Source organism: Anser brachyrhynchus, assembly GCF_964034855.1.
Source record: "Anser brachyrhynchus genome assembly, chromosome: 14".
Lineage (NCBI taxonomy): Eukaryota > Metazoa > Chordata > Aves > Anseriformes > Anatidae > Anser > Anser brachyrhynchus.
Window position 1 is genome coordinate 7,328,952 of NC_137709.1, and position 19,059 is coordinate 7,348,010.

At 59.3% G+C, this 19,059-nt stretch overlaps 1 protein-coding gene across 2 annotated transcripts; it reads right to left on the reverse strand.

Moving 5' to 3' along the window:
- Positions 1-6,725: 6,725 nt before the first annotated feature.
- On the reverse strand, positions 6,726-18,641 carry HAND1 (heart and neural crest derivatives expressed 1). Of its 2 annotated transcripts, none has more exons than XM_080555836.1 (2): positions 9,457-18,641; positions 6,726-9,037 (listed from the first exon to the last, which is right to left on the reverse strand). In XM_080555836.1, exons 1-2 carry the CDS (start codon positions 9,958-9,960, stop codon positions 8,936-8,938), a joined length of 606 nt encoding a protein of 201 aa, XP_080411962.1. In that variant the 5' UTR covers positions 9,961-18,641; the 3' UTR covers positions 6,726-8,935. The 2 variants fall into 2 exon arrangements, with proteins under 2 accessions (XP_080411962.1, XP_080411961.1); XM_080555835.1 differs by having other exon boundaries at positions 6,726-9,040; positions 9,457-18,634.
- Positions 18,642-19,059: the final 418 nt, after the last annotated feature.

Genomic DNA, 19,059 nt, shown 5'->3' on the forward strand with positions numbered 1-19,059 from the left:
GAGGTTGTAGCGTAACTTTTCAGACACTTGGACTCTCACAGATGAGGATGAGAGGATGTTGAGAGTTTTACGTTCAAGATACATGACCCGAATATATCATTGTCAAGTTAACTTACACTGTCGATGTGCAGTAAAGATTTGCACAGATAATTCTCCCTGAAACAATCGCACACCGTCTCCTGTATCCCTATTCCTTGGTGCTGTCCTGCAGCCAGCTGACCTGTGCGCTCCTCATTGTTTGATTCAGTGAAATGCCCACGGGGAGGAGGGTGGCAGCTTGTGCTGCTGCTGTTCTGTTTGCTGCTGGTGGCTTCCAGCCATGCGGAACGTGTCTGGTCGTACTGCCAGCGGTGCCCGCGGCAGGCGTTTGGTCCCCCCTGCCCTACATCCAGGGTGTTAGCTTTCAGCAGTGAGGAGGTGAGAATTCTTGGGGAGCAACCTTAGAGAACTGAGTCAAATTGTGTTGATGTTTCTCACTCTGCTGTGAGAAACAGCGATCGGTAATTATGTCTGAGTCTAATCTCTTGGCTAAAGACAGACCTCGATGTATTGGAGAGGTGGGAGAGACTGAGTTGGCACACCAGAAACATCCCAGTGTCCTCACTGTCTGAGTTTGCGGACGTGTCTGGAGGCCTTAGCAAAGAACTGGGATCTTTTTGTGCGAGGCAGCGTGCTGCCAGTGTTGTCCCTGTCTTGGGGAGCTCACAGCTGAAGGCAAGACCAGAGGTGGCACAGGCAGGCACCCCAGCACGAGGAGCAAGGGCAGATCGCTTCACAGGGCATCCCTTGCATGTTGCCAAGCTTTTCTAGGAGGTAGCAGGGAAAGGTCTTCGGTGAGGACGAGGGCAGCATACCCCGGTGGAAAGGGAAAAGCTGCGTGATTTGCATTCCCAAACAGGTGAGCGTGGGTTCTCCTGCCAGCACCATGAGGTGTCTTGTGCAGGGAGGAGAGGCAGAAGGGCTGAAGGAGAACAACTAAGCAGCAGTTGTGCAGGTGCCATCTTTAGCAAGAGAGAGTATACTGGAAACTGCAGTGATAGAAACAAACTGCCGGTGAATCTGTGATTTGTATAGACAGACAGATAATGTCGCTTAATCTCATTCTGGCTCCCCGCCAAGCAACCCACAGGAGATTTCATGCTCAATCCCGGAGAGGAATCCGCTCAGTCTCTTTTTAACGCATTTATGCTGAGAAACCGCACGAGCAGCAGATTGATTTGATCAGCCCCAACCCGCACGTCCCCCTCTGCGCTCCCTGCTGCCGTGCGAGGGCAGTGTTAGCTCAGCAAGCTGGGTGCTGGGTGCTCGCTGCCTGCGCTTCCCAGCCCGCGGCCGTGCGGCTGCCTGGGGGACCGGGGACATTTTCCTGTCCCAAGGATGGGCTCCCGCGGAGGAGCTGGCCATACTTGTCAGATACCGGAAGAGGGATTATGCTGTAGTGGGATGGGGAGATCATAAAAATGGCTTGTTTGGGTTTTTTTCCCTGGTGGAGATTGAAATTGAACATGTCCAATTCTCCGCGTGAGCCTTCGTACGGCCTCCTCGCAATGTTGATGGAAACCAGGCTTCGGTTCTCTGCTCCTCAGCAGAAAGGGCAGCACAGAGGACTGGGGAAAAATGTGAATGTGGATTTAATGGTTTTATGTTTTAGAGATGTGGTTGAGCAGGCTGAGTGTGGAGAGGAGAACCTCAGAGCTTTTTTTTTTCCTTCTTTTAATTTATTTCCCTTGTACCCAATAAGGGATGACTACACAGTTCTGCCAGCACTCAATCTCACTTTGCCAGGAGTTGGAGCCAATTTCACATCTCTTATCCTTGCAAGCACTGTTGGCTTCTTCCCTAAGTACCTCAAAGCCCCCTAATGTGCTTTTACTTAATTGTTTTTGGAACATTTTCCAAGATCTGCTTCCTTTGCGTGTTGCAGGAAGTACTCTGTGATCGCTGCGGCATCCTCAGCAGAGAGCACCGAGGTGGAAGCAGAACTGCCCGTGTACAGAAAAGCAGCGACTGAGACTGGGGAGGAGGGAAGCGTCAGGTAGGTGGATGGCTCCGCTGCTCCTCCTGCCGCAGGTCGGGATCACCAGGGAGCCTGAGAACAGCGGGCAGCACGTCCACGGAGATGGAGGGAAACGGCCGGGCACCTTCCCAGCTCTGCCCAGCCACAGGGGGCAGCCAGGATCCCACTGTCCCAAAACGGGGCCGTTCAGCTCTTCTCTGCCTGGTCTGCCCTGGAAGGATCCCTGTGCCCCCTGGGTTGACGTTCTCGTTGTTTCAAACCCACCTTCTCAACAGAACCAGTTTGTTTATTCTTCCTGGAATTTCCACTGGTTTACTGAGCGTAAGCCCTGACCCTCATGTAAAAAGCTGGGATTCATGAGTGCTTGGTGTTCTGCTGCTGGCCTTGAGTCACCTCAGCTCTCTGTGTCTCCATTTCCCTGGGGATTAAAAACGTATTAAACGCCCTTCGCTGGCCTTTTCTTACAGGCTAGAACAAAGCACAGTGCTGGGGGAGCCACTGTCCTTCACCAGGCTACTTCTCATCCTCTTTTCTCTTTTCCATGACCCTGTTTTCCCCATTGCTCCCTGCTGTTCATCTGCTCCAAGTGGCATTCCTCAAAGCAGGCCAATAAAGGTGTCTCTGCAAGGACTTTCCCACCTCTTTATGCCACATTCTTAGAAATAGGAGCCTAAAAGCGTGTGGAATTGTTTGGTTTTGACCCAAAAAAGCTGGCTTGGTTCCTGGCTGTTTTGCAGCGTGGGTTGTTGAATGCAGCAGCCCAGGCACGAGTTTGTGTCAAGCTGATGATCCTTCAGAGCAAAGCCTGCCCTCTGCTCTTTCTAACAGACATGGGACCAAAGTAGTAGGAATTGAATGGGAAAGGTTGAGCAGGTGAAGGAATTTTTAGGTTAATACAAACTTTGTGCACTAGCTTAGGTTCATAACTCCTCCCAGCTTCTTGTTTTGGGAAGGAGCTCCTGGCCGAGGCACTTAAACCAGGCTGCTTGGACCCCTGCGTTCCCCCAGCTGCTCCTGCAAGTCAGTTACGGGCCATGAGGATTTTTGTCAAGGTAGCTGTAGTTTAAGGAAAAAAAAATCCTTTTTCCTCTCAATTCCTCAGCTTTCAGCCACTGGTGACGCCATAAATTCCCCTGGTTCTCTGGTTACTTTAAAGTCTTTCAGGGTGGTCAGGACCTGAATTCCTCACGCGAAAGAACAAGCAGGCAAAAGGCAGCATTTCAAGCAAGGACCTTCCCCGCCTCGTCGGTCCCTCTTGCTTTGTGCTCCCTCGGCTCGAGCCACCTGGGTAACCGCCTGCCCCGCTGCCCAGCCAGTGAACACCCACCCACCAAGCCGAGCTTCCCGCGGGGGCTCCAGCAGCTCTGGCTCCCTGGCCCCACTGATCTGCAGGCTTCTCAGGGCCAGCTCCAGGTGTGCCGCTGCACTTTGGCATCAGAGTGACCAGGAGAGACAGCTCGTCCAGGAAGACACAGCTATAGAGATGGCATGGAGCTCTGCTGAGAGAAGTGCCGGCTCTTCTCACCCCCAGCCTGGTTGTACGGCACTGATCCTCCGTGAGACAGCGCCAGCTCCCACCAGATTCCATCCTGGAGCTTAAACCCAGCTGCTGTGTGGGACGCGAGTGGGCTGCTGTGTGACGCGTGTCATCCAGCTTCACCTGCGGGCCATGCTGAGATGCTCTGGGAGAAGAGCAGCAGGAAAACGGCCACGAAGAGTCACTGCAGGAGAAGATGCTTGCTAACAGGATTGCTCCACCACATGCGCTAACTCCACTCCAACAACGTGAGCCTTGTGAGAGAAGTAAATACTTCTCCCAACACCCCGCACTGCAGGAGGGGCCCTCATGGAGCGGAGCAATGAAGGTTGGTGTTGGAGAGGTAGGGGCATGGTGCTGGGGGTGAGTGTGCCCACTTTGTAAGGGTTGTTCTTGGGAACAATCTTGTGTCCAAGGGCACATTGTTCTCACTTTTCTTCCAGCCCAAGCAGCTGCATGGAGAAATACAGATCACAGTGCTAGTGGATCTAAATAGGGGCAGCCGTAGGTGTACAAAGCCAGATTTATTAAAAAAAAATAAAAAAAAATGTGGGAGCCTTTATCTGCCCTTGTGGCTGCAGTCTTCCCACGCTTGGAGGCTGTTTCTACAGCTGCGGGTTGGAAATGCATCTTCCCTTTAGGTGGGTCTCAGAACCACGTGACTCCCCAGGCACGGAGATTTGAGGAAAAACGTCCTGAACTTTGCAACTGAGGGGCCCTCCGCTGGCCAGCAAACCTTCCCACCTGAGTGGTACTCGCAGGAGACAGTCTGACTTGGGAGCCAGCAACTGGGCTCAGAGGCTCCGAGTGTTGGGAGAGGATCAAAAAGCTCCCCTGGCCGTAAATCTTTCACCTGCCATGTTACTCACTGGGGCTTGTGGCCATTCCTCCGAGGTCGGCCCCGGGTCAGGATTTCTCCTGTCTCTTTAGCCCCCAAACCTGGAGATTTTTGTCTTATCTTTGACGCCATCTTGACACCGAAAACAAATTATGGCCCAATTACCCTTCCCAAGAGGGGCTGGGGCTACCTTAAGTGGCCAAAACTGTCGGGCGCTTCCTTAAGAGCCGGTAATTAGTGGGGTGCAGGCTGGGGAGCGGGGACACCCCCCTTGGCACGGGGTCCCCTCCTGCATGGAGACATCCGTCCAGCCCCATCCTGAGTGTGCTGGCCGTGCTGTGCCCCCTGTTTACAGCGGGCAGAGCAGAGCTGGGGCTCCCGCTGGCCCCAGCCAGGGGGTGCAAGGGTGCAGGGCTCACCCCCAGCCCAGCTGCCCCCAGCCCTGCCCCGTGTCACCACCCGGGGCCAGGCCCTGTGACACCGCAGCCGCCCTGGTCCTGGCCGTGACCTTCGGGGCGACCTTGAGCGAGTCCCTGCTGGGGCTGGGGACCGGCTCTGCCTCCGTCCCCAGCGCTCCTCGGTCCGGGAGGTTAAACCCCTGGCGCTTGAGAAGTCCTTTTTCTTTTCCTCCTTCAGTGCCATCGAAGTGCAGCTCTCCTGCGCTGTGTGCCCGTGCATTTCTTGCCTGGGGCTGCACCACTCGCCTGGGAGCAGCGCCCGTTTCGGGTGCCAGCAGGCACTGAGCCGGGTCCCAGCCCACAGCCAGTGCCCGGGCAGCCCCAGTGCCTCTCCCTCTGCCTTCCCTTCCCTTCCCTTCCCTTCCCTTCCCTTCCCTTCCCTTCCCTTCCTGCACCCAGCCGTGCGGGGGCACCGACACCCCCTGACCTTGCCGTTTTGCTCCAGCTCCCCTCTGCCTCCTGGGTGAGCAGTGGCTTGGGCTGGGGCTGCGTGTTTCTTTCCTTTTTTTTTTCCTTTTTTTTTTTTTTTTGTCAGATTGGTATTTTATTTGGCTCCATACTGTCTACCGAGCTGTCCAGCGTAACCCTTCCCTCGCTGCTTCAGAGATAAGGCCAGGCTCCCCGGAGATCAGATAAACAGGCCCATAAATACCTACAACAACAACAAGCAGGGTCTCGGCAGCGTGGCAGGAAGGCAGAAGTATGCAAAAGAACGCGAGGAGCCGAATCTCCATGCACCAAACGCCGGCGGTGCAGAGCGTGGGGTGGGAAGCGTGCGCCGGCCCCGCTGCCCCCAGCTGCTGCCCCCTTGGCCGGGCAGGGAGCCGGGGGGGCAGCCGGGTCCCCTCCGCCGTCCCCGGTGGCTGGATTCCAGCGGAGGGGATGCGGCACGTACGGTGCTGCCCCGCGGGCAAGCGAGCCGTGCGAGCGTCTGCTTCTGCCCGGGCAACCCGGGAGGCTGCCGGGGCCGGGAGGCTGCCGCTTCCCCGCGGCATCAAGTTCACGGCAGGGTCGAGCCAGAGGTGTGCGACCTCCTGGCCACTGAGGTTTGCTGCCAGGTGGCCAAAACCTTGGAGCCAGTGGGTGAGAGGTTCTTCTGCCACTCAGGAAATGTTTTTTTGGGGAAAAAAGAGGGGATGCTGAGGGAAGGGCGGCTGGGAGCGACCGGCTGCTGCCTGTCCCAGGCTGCCGGCTCTCCTCTCCCTGCTGGTGGGGTTTGCTCTCAGAGCAAACCGAGGCTGCTCTGGGGCATCCCCGTTTGCTTTTCCCCAGCTCAGTGGTCCCCAGGCACTGGGCTGCTTGCATACACACCCCATCCAAAGCTTCCCTTTGGGGCAGGAACGTGTCACAAGGGGACAGGAAAAGTTTAGTGCTTGTTTTCACCCACCCTCAAGCACCACTTGATCTAACCTCGCAGGGAAATCCCCTTGCTGGGCAGGGAAACCCTCTGCGGAAATGGAAATGGAGCATTTTTGCTTGGAAAATCACCAAGGAGCGAGGGAAGCTTGCACGGGCAGTACGTTTCCAGGCAGTTTGCTGCCAGCAGGTACAGCTCACCAGAAACGGGTGGTGAGAGCAGCAGCGATCCCCCCGCTGCGGGCAGAGCACCGCCCCGCTCTGCTGCCTGTCCCCTTCCCAGGAGCAAAGCTGGAAACCCTTAAGAGAAAAAACACGGGTTTTTGGTAGGGCGGTGCATCCCCGGGCTGCAAGTGACGTTCCCAACAGATCCCGTGCTGCTGGGACCGAGGACACCGGCTCCTGTGCACGTCCCCTGCCCTCCACAGCAGAGCAAGCCCCGGCACCCACCCCGTTAACCCTTTGTCCCACCCGATGCCACGGGGCAGCCCCGAGCGGTGCCGTATGGACAGGGGGATGCGAGCAGGCACGTGTGAACAGGGGCTGGGCTGGGTGCATTTACGGTGCGCTGGATTGCAGCGTTACGGAGATGGTTTGGGAGCGTTCCCATAGAAAACCAGCCCTTTAAGGGATTGTGAAACTTAGCCATAAAATAGGATTTTTGGGGCTGATCTGCTGTAAATGTTCTTTTTTTTTGTTCTCCCTCAGACGTGTTTGTTTTTAGAAAGGCCCCCTTCTAGCTTCGCTCGTGGAGTCGGTGCCGTGCTAAACTTTTTACAGCCCGAATGAAAAAAAACCACCCCCGCGGGCGGGTTGCTCCGTCCGAGAGGCAGCTTTCCTCTCGGCCTCGGTGGAGGAGATGAGGAAACAGCCGCGGAGTGGGGCTGGGGAGGCTCGGGAGCAAGGCAAGGCTGATGCACGCAGCCGGGGTGCTCAGCGAGCTTTAATTGCGCCAGCCCCCAGTGGCTGCATGTCCGTACGTGTGTGTTCGTATGCACGCACAAAGTGCTTCTAAAACCTGCGCTGCTCCTCCGGGAGGGAGCTGGTGCCGTTTGGTGGCTGCACACACACCCCAACAGGCACGTCCCTGCTTTACGGACATCGCATCGTTATTAATATGCCGTTAGTCACAAACAAAAGCTTGTTTTCTAATAGAAAAGTGAACACTCCCAGCTCATATTAGCCTTACAATTAATTTACGACTCTTCCCCATCCTAGCGTTCTTTGCCCTGAGCAGCCTGACGAGCGTTAGGGTTGATCCCGGCATCTCCAGGAACGGCAGCAGGGCCGGGCTGGGGATGCAGGATCCGGCCCTGAGCCCCTGTGCGCACGTCGTGGCAGCAAGTCCTCAGTAACAAAGCCGCCGCACAGAATAAAGGAACGAGGATTCAGCTTTAATTATTACGGATTATTAAAAATTTATGCCTGAGAAGCAAAAGAGCTGCACGGGGATGATTTGGGGTTGCGTGAGCATCGGTGTGTCCGCGGCTGGCTGCGTCCGTCGCGTTGGGACAGCGAGGAGGGGACACTGCAGCTTCCAAAACACGTCCGAGGCAGAGCCTGCAGGGATCGCTCCCTCTGCTGCAGCGCTGCCGGTGCCTGAGCCACGCAGGGGGAGCGGGGCCTGGGTTCTCCCGGTGAGAGCAGGGTCCTGCACGGGGCCGGGGAGTCGGTGCCTGTGCTGCAAGGAAACGGGCTCCGTCCGGCCCGCGCAGAGGCCTCATCCTGCCGTCCTTCCCCAGGATGAACGCGGGTCGGGGCTGGCTCAGGAGGGAAGGGGCTGCAGGGCAGGGGCAGGCCGCAGGTCGGTGGCTGCAGGACCCGGCCAGCTCCTGGGGCGCGCAGAAGGCAGCAAGAGATCCACTGCCCCCGGCCGCCCTTCAGCACCCGGGCAGAGAGCCGAGCGCTGCCGGGGTCCGGCTCCATCCCCGTGGCTGCGCTCCCGCTCCGGACATTTCATCCTTGACACAAAACGTTCCCACACAAACTCCACACACGAACAGTCCCGAAGGAGACGTGCAGAGGATCCCGGCCGAGCCGCAGCGGGGGCAAGCCCTTAGCGCGGCTCGACCCCACGGCAGCGCTCTGACTGAAGGCCCAGCCGCAACCCCGCAGAACCGCTCAGCTCCACGGGCTGGAGGTGGGGGGCCCGGCTGGGAGCCCCCGCGCTGCCCAGGGCCCTGCGGCCCCCCTGCCCCTTCCTGCCCCTGCCCCTGCCCCTGCCCCTTCCAGCACCACCTCGGCCGCAGGGCCGCGGCTCTTCGCGCGGCGGGGAAGGAGAGGAGGCCGGAGCCGAGGCCGTTTGCATGAAGTTTACGTTTTTATTCGTTTGCTTTTGCGGCTGGTTTCGAAGCAGTCAGTTTTTTAAATACGTGCTGCGGCGCGCCCGGTCCCTCGGGAAGTGGTCGTGCAGAGCTGAGGTAGAAAACCCGGCCCAGGAGCGGTCCCAAATGCACCTCTAGGTAGTTTCAACGCAGCCACGCGGCTCGGGGCTTTACAGCAGCGACCGAGTGGCACCGGCCCGGCCCGGCCCGGCTCGGGAAGGAAGGAAGGAAGGAAAGAAGGCGACGGGATGAGGGGGATTGGGCCCGGCCGCCGACGGGGCGGGCAGGATCCGGCCCTCGCTCGCGTCCCGGCGGGGCCCCGCTGCCCGTGCCCGGGGGAGCCGCCGCGCTCCGGGCCGGGCCGAGCCGAGCCGGGCCGGGCAGGGGTCGGCCATGGAGCGGCGCTCAGGGGTTCAGTTCCAGAGCCCAGACCTGCTGGGGCCAGCCCGTGCGGCCCTTCAGCTTCTTCTCGCCGTGGCCCAAGGGCTGCGAGGAGTAGACCTCGGGCTGCTGCGGGAGGGAGGGGAGACGGGGAGAAAAGAGCGGTGAGGAGCGGAGCAGGGCGCTTTTTTTTTTTTTTTTTTTGGCTTTTTGGCTTTTTCCCCCGGCCCTCTGCAGCGGGGAGACCCGCGGCTCCCCCCGAGGAGCAGCCGGGACAGGGGCAGGAGGAGGCGCCCCCCGCCCGCCCGCCCCAAATCCCTCGGGGAAAGCGCCCCAGAGCCGGGACCGCAGCCCCGGAGCCGTCGCGGCGGCCTTTCCTCCGCCGAGGGCCCCCCGCTTTTTTATTTCTATTTTTTTTTTCTAGGGGAAAAAAGGGGCAAAAAAAAAAAAGCAAAGTCTCCGGCAGGGCGTTCCCCCAGGCCCGGCGGGGCGCTGGGCAGCGGGGCCGGGCAGCGCAGGGGAAGGGGCCCGGGCCCCCCGCTTACCGTCTCCCGTTTCCTCTTGTTGTCCCGGCCGTCGGCCTTCTTCAGCTCGGCTTTGAAGCCCTCGGTGTCCCCGGGCTGGCTGTCCTTGGCCAGCACCTCCATCAGGTAGGCGATGTAGCTGGTGGCCAGGCGCAGCGTCTTGATCTTGGAGAGCTTGGTGTCGGCGGGCACGTTGGGGATGCACTCGCGGAGCTCGGCGAAGGCGCTGTTGATGCTCTCCGTCCTCCTCCTCTCCTTTTTGGGCCCCCCGACCCCTTTCCTTCGACCCAGGCGACCGCTGAGAGCCTCCAGCCTCCCCTGGCCGGCCGGGCCGTACTCGGCGGGGCCGTAGCTAGGGCTCTGCCCGGGGAGCTCGGGGGCCACCTCGGCCGGGCTGAGCACCCAGCCGGGGAAGTAGGTGCGCTCCTGGTGGCACCGCGCCGCCGGCCCGAAGAGGAAGGGGTCGTGCAGCATGTGGTGGTGGTGGTGGTGGTGGTGGTGCTGGTAGCCCCCCACCAGGTTCATGGTCCGCCCCGCTGGCCCCGGGGGCCGCGCTCAGCACCGCACCATGGCCGCGGGGGCCGCCCGGGGAGCGCTGCCCGGCTGGGGGCGGCGGGGAGGGGGACGGGGTTGGGGACGGGGATGGGGACGGGGATGGGGATAAGGATGGGGACAGGGATGGGGATAAGGATGGGGACAGGGATGGGGACGAGGACGAGGTCGACGACGACGACGGGACGCTCCTCCGTGGGGCTGCGGCGGCGGCGGCGGCGGCTGGCTTTGGGGTTTGGGTTGTTTCGTTGTTGGCTCTTTTTTTTTTTTTTTTTTTTTTTTTTAACCCCTTCTGGAGCCTCCCCAGCCTTGCCTTTATATAGGGCCGGGGGGCCTCCGGGGCTCCCCCCCCCGCCGCGGAGCCAATGGGCAGGGGAGGATGCTCGGGGGCCCCGGGGGGAGCGGGGCGGCGGAGGGGGGCGTGCGCCGCGCTCCCGGCTCCGTTCATTTGGGCTCGCACCTCCGCCGCTCGCTTTCTCCTCCCGCTTGTTCCCTGCCTGCGGGGAGAAGGGGGCGAGGAGTGACCCGAGGGGGGACCCCAGCCCCTGCCCCGTCGCCGGTCGATCCCCTCCGCTTCCCCGCAGCCGGTTGCGGGGGTGCCCGAGGCCCCCTCTCCCGGAGCGCAGCGCCCGTCGGGGGGCGAGGGGCGGCTGCGGGGGGAGCCGCGGGTGCCGCATCCCCGACGGCCGGGGCAGGAGAGCCCCCGGGGGCCGCGGAGCTCCCGGTGCTTTTTGCTTCCCAGGAGCCGCAGTCCCGGGGCAGGGGCCCGGACCCACGCGGGGGAGACCCCACAGGAGCGCGGTGCGGTGCGGCCAGGGCACGGCAGCACCCGGAGGGCCAAGGGTGCTGGGAGCACGTCGGGGAGCGGGGGGAAGGCACCGCGGGGAGCCCGGTTGGGTGTGCATAGGCCAGGCGCATCGGGTGGGCTCCGATTGCTCGGGGCACGTTGCACACGCGTGTGCAGCACACAGCTGTGTTGCACTAACGCACGCTGCACACACACGGGGCCGCCGCACACGCGCAGCTCACACAAAGACCCCCACATCTCGAGCCGGAGGTGCCGCACGCCTTGCTGCGGCGTGCACGCAGCACGACCGGCACGGGCACGGGCTGCGGGCACACCTCGAGGGCGTGCACCCACGGTCAGGGTGCTGCACACACACCCCCCCCCAGGCTGCACGCACGCCCGTGTGTTCTGTGCACGTGCACACGCGCTGTGCAGGCCTTGCACATACACACACGTGTGCAGCCGTGCAGCCACTGTGCACATACCTATATAAATATGTACAAGTTATACTGTGCATGCAAACGTATTCACGAGAGGGCAGTGGGTGCGTGGGGACGTGCCCTGCGTTACCCTGTCCCAGTTTGTCCCAGGAGGGTCCCGCTGGGGCCGGGAACCTGTACTCGCTGCAGCCCCAAACCTGAGCCCAGCATGGGGCCCTGCTGGGGCCATTATCCTGCTCCCCCCTGCACCCACGGGTGACGGCTGCTGGGGTGACGGCATCCAGGTCCCAGCCCGGCCGGGTGACACTGGGACCGAGCCCTGCTTCTTCCCCAGTTTGTCCCAGTGAGGACAGCCCAGGCACTGCGGTGGCGATCGCGGCACGGCGGGGCAGGAAGGGGCTTTGGGCCCGAGGTATGTTAGCGATTAGCGGCGCTTTGCAGCGATTCATCTTGCAGCGGAGGGTGGAAACGTTGGAGGGTTGTTTGCAGGCGCTTGTATTAATCATCCGGGCTAACACACCATTAACGTCCTCCTGCATTTTAAAGATGACAAATTTTATTTGACTTCTCTCAATCACGGTTCCCGGGCGGATTCGGGAGCCACTTAAATGCCTCGGATTTTCCATCGTTAGCTGTTACAAGGCGAGTTGCAAAGGCAGGAGGCCGGGGGCCAGCCCCCACCCCGGTCAGCCGGGGCAGGGTGCGAGGGGGTCTCTGCTGCTGCCGGGCCCCAGCGGCTGGGGGGGGGGGGGGAGCAAACTGGTTCAGCCCCACTTCACCCCCCTGCTTTTTCTTAGATGATGCAAAGCCCCCCCCTTCCCCTCCCACTTTATACAAGCGCCCTGCAAACATTTGCTAGCGATTACTCCGCCGTTGGAGTCGGGCCTTGGGTAGGTCGTTGTGTCCCCCCCCAGCTCCCCATTCCTTCCCAAACCGGGCTCTGGGTGGGATCCCCGAGCCCTGCGTGGAGCCGCGGGGTGCCGGTGCCTGCAAGGGAGAGCCGCAGGGTGCGGGCACAGCATCGCCTACGGTGCCCAGATCCCTCTGGCAATCCCCAGCCTCCTCGCCGAGCCTCTCCCCAGCCCCAAAAGCCCCGATTCAGCAAGCCACCCAACCCCACCCAACCCCATCCCTGCAAAGCACCCCCCCAGAAACCTCCCGTAGCCAGAGCCCGGCGCTGCACAGCCTGCTGACAACCGCGTCCTGCTGGGGCCGGGCGTTACAGCATCGCCTTGGCCCGGCAGCGCCACAGGGAAGTGAGCCCAGCCCCAGCCCAGGCGTTATCTTGCTTTATCCCCCCCCAAACAGAGGTCCCCAGACCCTGTGCATTTTGGAGGGGCTCAGCTGAGCAAATAGTGGGACCAGCGTGTTGATTTTCCTTTGGAAAACCATTCTAATCTTTCGTGTTTTAATAAAATAATAAAACCGGAGCCCTTTTCACTCTGACACCTTCTAAATCAAACCAGACTGCCTTTGTCATGGCGTCCAAATTTAGCACTTCTCAAACTTTTGGTGAGTTTCTTTAATTTCATGTCTCCCCGCTCGCAACTGGGGGGAAACGCCGAGCGTTTCGGATCGGGCGATTTACGGCTCGCATCACGGAGGAGCCGGGTTTCTCTCCACCTGTTTTCCTTCAAATCCTTCCCGGGGAAAAGCTTCCTGCCCTCGTGGCCGGCCGGGGGCAAGGGGGCCGGTGCCACACATCGCCGCGGGGGGAGGTTATCGAGGGTCTCTGCAGCCCCCGGCACCCCAGGAGCCGCCCCGCTCAGCTCCCATCACCTGCCCCGCACGGGGCTGCGGCTTCGGCCCCAAACCCTCGGCCACCTCCTTATCAGCGCCCGGCGCACGGCAGCCCGGGGTGTCCTGTGACTTTGACGCCAGCTCTGCTCCCCCCTCCCCTGCTCCCTTATCTAAATAGGAGCGTAAATCAGGGCCTTGGCAGATGCCCTGGCAGGACAGGGACTCCATAAAAAGGGGCTCTGCTCCAGCTCTGTTTACATTGCGGCCCCGTAAAATATTCCCCTTGTCTTCCCTGCTAGCGTCTCCCTGCAGGGGCGCCGCCGGGAAGGATCCGGCCCCGATGCCCCCCTCCCCATGGGGTTGTGCCCCCCCCCCGGGCAGGCCGTGCCCCAGGGTAGCTCCGCACCCAGCCGTGCCTCTGGGCCCCCGCTCCGGGAGCGGGGCTGAGCCAGGTCCCCGGGGCAGCTGGGTTGTGTCTGAAGGTGCCCCTGGGTATTTATAGCACTCGCCTGGAATAACGCAGTAATAATCACTCAGCACCTCCTAGCCTGGCTGCTCCGCCGGGCCTCGGGGAACGGCTGCAGAAGGCCTGGGGAAACTGAGGCAGGGCGGGCTGCTGCCCGAGGGGGGTTTATGGGGTGGAGCGGGGCTGGCCCCAAGCGCTGCAGCTTCGAAACCCTGCCTGGGCGCGCAGACGAGTGCTGGAGGCACGGGGTCCTCTTGCACCCGGGCGAGGTGTGGGAGCATCACAGCAGAGCACCACACAGCCCTTGCAGAGCCACTGCCCGCCTCAGCCCCGGCACCAAACCTGCTGCTTGCGGCCCCGCTGCCACTGTCACGGCGAACGGCACCGCTGGGGCCGCCGGGAGGTGCCCACGCCGCTGGGCTTTCCCCAGCGCAGGGCGAGGGACGGAGCAGGGCACAGCACGGCTCTCCCAGCGCTCACGGGCACGGCCGCGGCCCCTCCTCGTACCGCTGCCTTCCTACCCCCAAATTCTGTCCCTGGGTGCTTGCTGCAGCGAGGTGACAGCGGCGCGGAGCTCTTGGCCTCCCCAGGCTTCTGGAGAGGACTCCAGAGGGGTTTTCCTTTCCTTCCCAAACTATTAAGCAAGCGTGGGGACAGGCTGCTGCTTGCCAAAGCCCTGCCAAAGGAACGGGGGGGGGAATCTGGGGACAAACCCCATGGCTCCTCACCCCCAGGCACATCCCGTTGCGGTGGCCGCGGCGTGCTGAGCCCGAGCCCCCCTGTTCCCAGCAGCTATCCCTGGCATCTCCTCTGTATACACGTCTCCCGCGCCTGCCCTCCCCGCCACATAAAGGATGACTGCAACCATTGCCTCTCGAGAAATACAATCTATTTATGGCCAAGCAGGCCCTGCCTTGTCTGGATAAATCAAAAGGAAAACAAAGCTTTATGGAAAAAAGATTATTAAATTTTCCATGTGCTCCTGCAGGGATGCGCCAGGCGCTCGGCGTTTATTTTTTTCCTCTCTCCTCGCGCGTACTGTAAATGACATCGTGTTTACAAAAGTTTTTATGTCATCAGAGCGAAGTCACAGCTCAGCTTCCTCTCCTGTGTATTTTATGTAGATGGATGTGTCTGTGAGGAACATTCAAACTAAACAGAGCGCTGGTTTATAGGAAAATGTATTTATTTGAAAAATCGTAACTCACAATTTCGGCAAAACCGGGCTCCACATTTATTGCCGCTAATGGGGTGTGGCGGCCATAAATTAACCTGGAAAATTGCTGCGGCCGTATCAACAACGGCTCATTGTGCTGACGGAGCAGGGCCGATCCCCAAAGACGTCCCGTGTCAATTTGCAGTTGCGTTTGGACGCAAACAATAGGCGGGGGGGGGATGTAGCGGCAGCTACAAATCCCCCAAATCACCGCTCTGAGCTGGCGTGAGTGCCCCGGGTCTCACCGAACCAGTGCCGTTCCCTGAGCTGACGGCTACTGAAATCAGTGGAAGGGGTCTCTACCTGCCACAGAGGGAATTTTCTCTTTATATTCCATTACCTGTTACGGGCACGCAGTTGAAAAATATGGACAAAAGGATCTGTGAGCGCCAGGTCGCAGCGCAGGTAACCCACGCGCATGGAGAGCCACTCCGGTCAGCCCCGAGCGGCCTGTCCTCATCCAGAAGGAACCTGAGCAACGAAGCGGGAGCCGTGCTGCTGCCCTAAATCCTCTGCTTCCCACCCAAATTCCCCGCTGAGACCTCGCCGAGCCCCGGGGCCGGCTGCAGGAGGTGCTGCACGGTGGGTTTGGGGCCGCCCCGCTGGGTTTGGGGCTGCCCGAGTGGGTTTGGGGCCGCCCCGCGGTGGCATCTCCCCGGCTGCAGGGAGAGGCGGCGAGGAGCCCCGGGCTGGTGCAGGTCCCTGACAAAAACCAGCGCCCGCCCCTCCTCCGTACTCTTTCCACTCCTGAAGCAAATTTACAAGGGCTCTAAAATGTCATGCTCCAGGGCATAAGCCAACTGCTAATGGCTGGGGATTGGGAAAGACATTTCCTCCGTGCGAGAAGGATTGCATAATCGCTTATTAAGGCAGCTCCTGGCGTCTTCGTCTCAAGCATCTGGTTTGGGGCACGGCTGGAGACAAGCTGCTGGATCCGGGTGGGTGAGAGCCGCGCTGGTGCCTCCAACTTTCCCTCCGTCCTGACGGGAGCGCAGGTTTGGGTCGCCTCGCCCGCACGCACCCAGAAAAAGGCGAGGGGCTGCGGTGTGGGATGCTTCTCCCCTTCCGTCTGCCCTCCATCCCCTGCTGGTGGTGCCAGGTGCCCTGCCCACGGTCCCCTAGGCACAGGGCATTTCTGAGGACTGAGGCTTCCCACTCTCCTGTCCGTGCCTAGCCTCCGTGGTTTTTTACTGCCTTTGGACTAAAAGTGGCCTGGGGCAATCCCAGGTCCCTTCACAGAGCGCCTGGTGCCACGATCTGGGCTAAGCCTTCCCAGCGCTACAAAGCAACAAGAACAATTTCTCTTTTGGGGCATTACTAGCGTGGATGTCCCGCCGTCCCACAACACCCCAGGGCGATGCTCCTCTCTCCCTGGTGCAGGAGTCGCTGCTCCGCTGTCCGGGGGCAGGGGGGCTGCCCAGCCCCTCCGAGATGCCCCAAGCCCTGCTCCCTACCAAAATCCGCAGATTTGCCGCGGCTGTGCAGCTCAGCTGCAGCCGCCTGCCCCAAACGATCAAGTTGCTGAAGATGCTGATGGTTTGGGAACCAGTGCCCCCACATTGGACCAGCACTAGTGTTATGCCTCCTGAAACGAGCCCTTTTCGGAGCCTGGCTCATCCCCACAGCTCACAGTGCAGTTTCCCAGCGACTGTAACAAGAATTGGCTTTATCAGCCCAAACGGCCCAGTTCCCCCACTGCTATCCCGTGAGTGTGAGCGGCTCGTGCGCCTCTTCAAATGTGGTGGGGGAAAAAACGCAGACGAAGCACCCTGCGTTAAGCGGAGAAAAGGCAGATGCCACAAATTTATTAAAGTGGTCGGGAGACTCGAAAGCCAGAGGCAGGAAATGAATCTGAGCAAAGATGAAAACCTGAAGGAAACTCGAGGTTTGGAGGGTGAGATGTAGGGAAAGGGGGGAAGAGGGGCCGGGATGGAGCTGGGGGTCGGGGAGCACGGGGACCCCGCTGTCCCCAGATTTGTACAGCCACCAGGCTGCTGTAAGGCTGCAGCAAGTGGTGCAGGCTGGTTTTTCAAGGCCAGATTCATTTTCTGCCATTTGTGATGATTTTAAAAATTAACAAGCATCTGCTAAGACTTTTTCACAACTGAAAATTATTTGGGGGCTGGGGGTTTTAAATAATTTTAGTGCTTTTTTCCACCCTCCTTTCCCATTTCATAAACGGGAGATGGCAGAAGCAGGAGCGCAGCCGGGATCAGACCAGGGCTGCAAATATTTTCCTTTTTAGGATGAAAAGCTTGGGGGGAGGAGATGGCAAAGGATCTGGGGGTCAGTTAGTTTTGTTGTTTCTTTGAGTTTGGGCTTATGATTAAAAAAAAAAATGGGGAGAAGTAAAAATCTGGAGATCTGCAAAGCAACCGTATCTTTGGTTAAAACATTTCGGCACAGAAAATTTGCGTTGGGCACTGGTTGTACCCAAGCCTCTGCCTCGCCGCCCCGGCTTTTATAGGTGCAAACCCGCACGATAAGGAGGGGGGGCGGCAGGAGGGGCTGTCCCGGCCGCCTGGTTCGTCCCCATCCCGCTGGAATGCGCTCCCAAAATACCCCGTGGGAGAAGCATTGCAGACACGCCGGCCCCGTGCGGTGCCCGAGGAGGTGGCGAACGTGACGCTGTTATCTGCCGTGGGCAGCCACCCCAGCACCCCATGCCCGGCTTTTGGGGTGTCCCAGCTGGGGATGTGCTGGGAATGGAAAAGTGAATCCAGAGCCGTGGAGAATAATGAGTACATTTATTATATGTCGGTGTCTGAGCCCTCCTAACATGCTCTGGAGAAAAAAAAAAAAAAAGCTTAAAATCTAGCTTACTGGGAGGAAAACACTTCTGTAAAAATGCTGATGTTCCCCACCCCACACTTCTCAAAAATGAAACAAAATACTTCACTTTGAGCTGAAGATATTTCTGCTTTTGGCTCCTTGTTTCCCAGAAAGTGAACGTGAAGGGAAAACAAGCCATCCCCATTAAAATGTCTTTAATCGAAACTCCAGTTTTCTGTTAAACTTTGCTTGGAAACATTTGGGGCAGCTTCGTGCAAACCAGTTCTCCCCTTTGAGAAACAAGTAAAAGAAAAAAAAAGCCATTTCTGCAGGAAGCATCTTGTTTGGGCGAAAGAAAGAGGTTTGTTTTACACTATAAATGCCCTGAAACCCACCCACTGTCTCGCCGGGGATGTTTTTACAGAATCCAGGCGAGGAGAGGGGCACTGGTGGCGTTTTGCCTTCTCCCCTGCTGCTGCCAGCACTGGCAGAGGGCAGCAGGAGCCTGGCTCCGGGTGCAGCTGCATTTGGGGCCTGATTTGTGGGCAGCCCGCAGCGGACAAGCAGCTTTTTCCAAGGAGGTGTCAGCAAGACCCCTCCGTAAAATCCTTGTTTTTCAATGATCCACTCCCAAAAAATCCCAGTAATTCCTAAGGCAGCAATTAAAACACCAGCGATATCATATATATAATAAATATATATAAATATATAAAATATTAATATATTAATATATATATTAAAATACAAAGGGGCAAGAGCTCACTTAGCTGGAGGGCCGCTCTCCCAGTGAGTGCCATCAGACCCTGATTTGGGCATAAATGTTTCTCTGCTGGGTCTTCAGCTTGGTTTGTCGTGCAGCTAGCTCCCCAAAACCCAGCCCAATGGCTCCGAGCTCCCTGCCCTACCCACTGACAAACACCATCACCACGGGTGGGGGTGAACCTGCCCGTCCAAGGGTGCTGCTCCTCGCGTCCCCTCGCCCAGGAGGAGCCGGGGGCCAGGCCTCGCCACTGCCACATCTCCCTTTCGGAGGGTTGTTGTTGTTTTCTTGAGCCGAAACCGAAAGAAATATCATTTCTGAAGATGACAGGCCTAATTTACAGTGTCATTAACCAGAGCCGAAACCTTAGATGGGCTGGGTCTCCTGTGTGCGGCGGGTTTCCCTCGCGCGCCGCAGCTGATCTTTCTCTGATTATGCCAGATAAAGGCCTCTGCTGGTCCCTTTCCCCTGCTCGGTCCTTGGCTTTCTTCATATGGATGTTATTATTCGGCATGTGGGACGAGGAAGCCGTTTCTCCCCCTCTCTCACACACATCCCCACCGAATGAAGGTAACTTCCCCAAAGCTCCCCGGCACACTCACACTTCCCTGATGTGTTTGTAGGGGCCCAAATAAGCACAGAATTGGAGGCTGGAGCAGCAGATGGGAGTAAAACTGCTGGGTACAGAATAAGGCCCCAGCAGGCAAGCTGGGGTGCAGGATCCGGCCTCAATGGGCTGCACCAGGCCCACAGTCACTGTCATTAAATCCAACCACATTTTTAGGGAGAGCGGTCGCTCTGGGCCCGGAGCAGCAGGAACCTCATGAGCGGTGCAGCTGAGCGTGCCATGCTGAGGAAAAAATACCTCACCAGGCGAAGAATCTCCTCTTT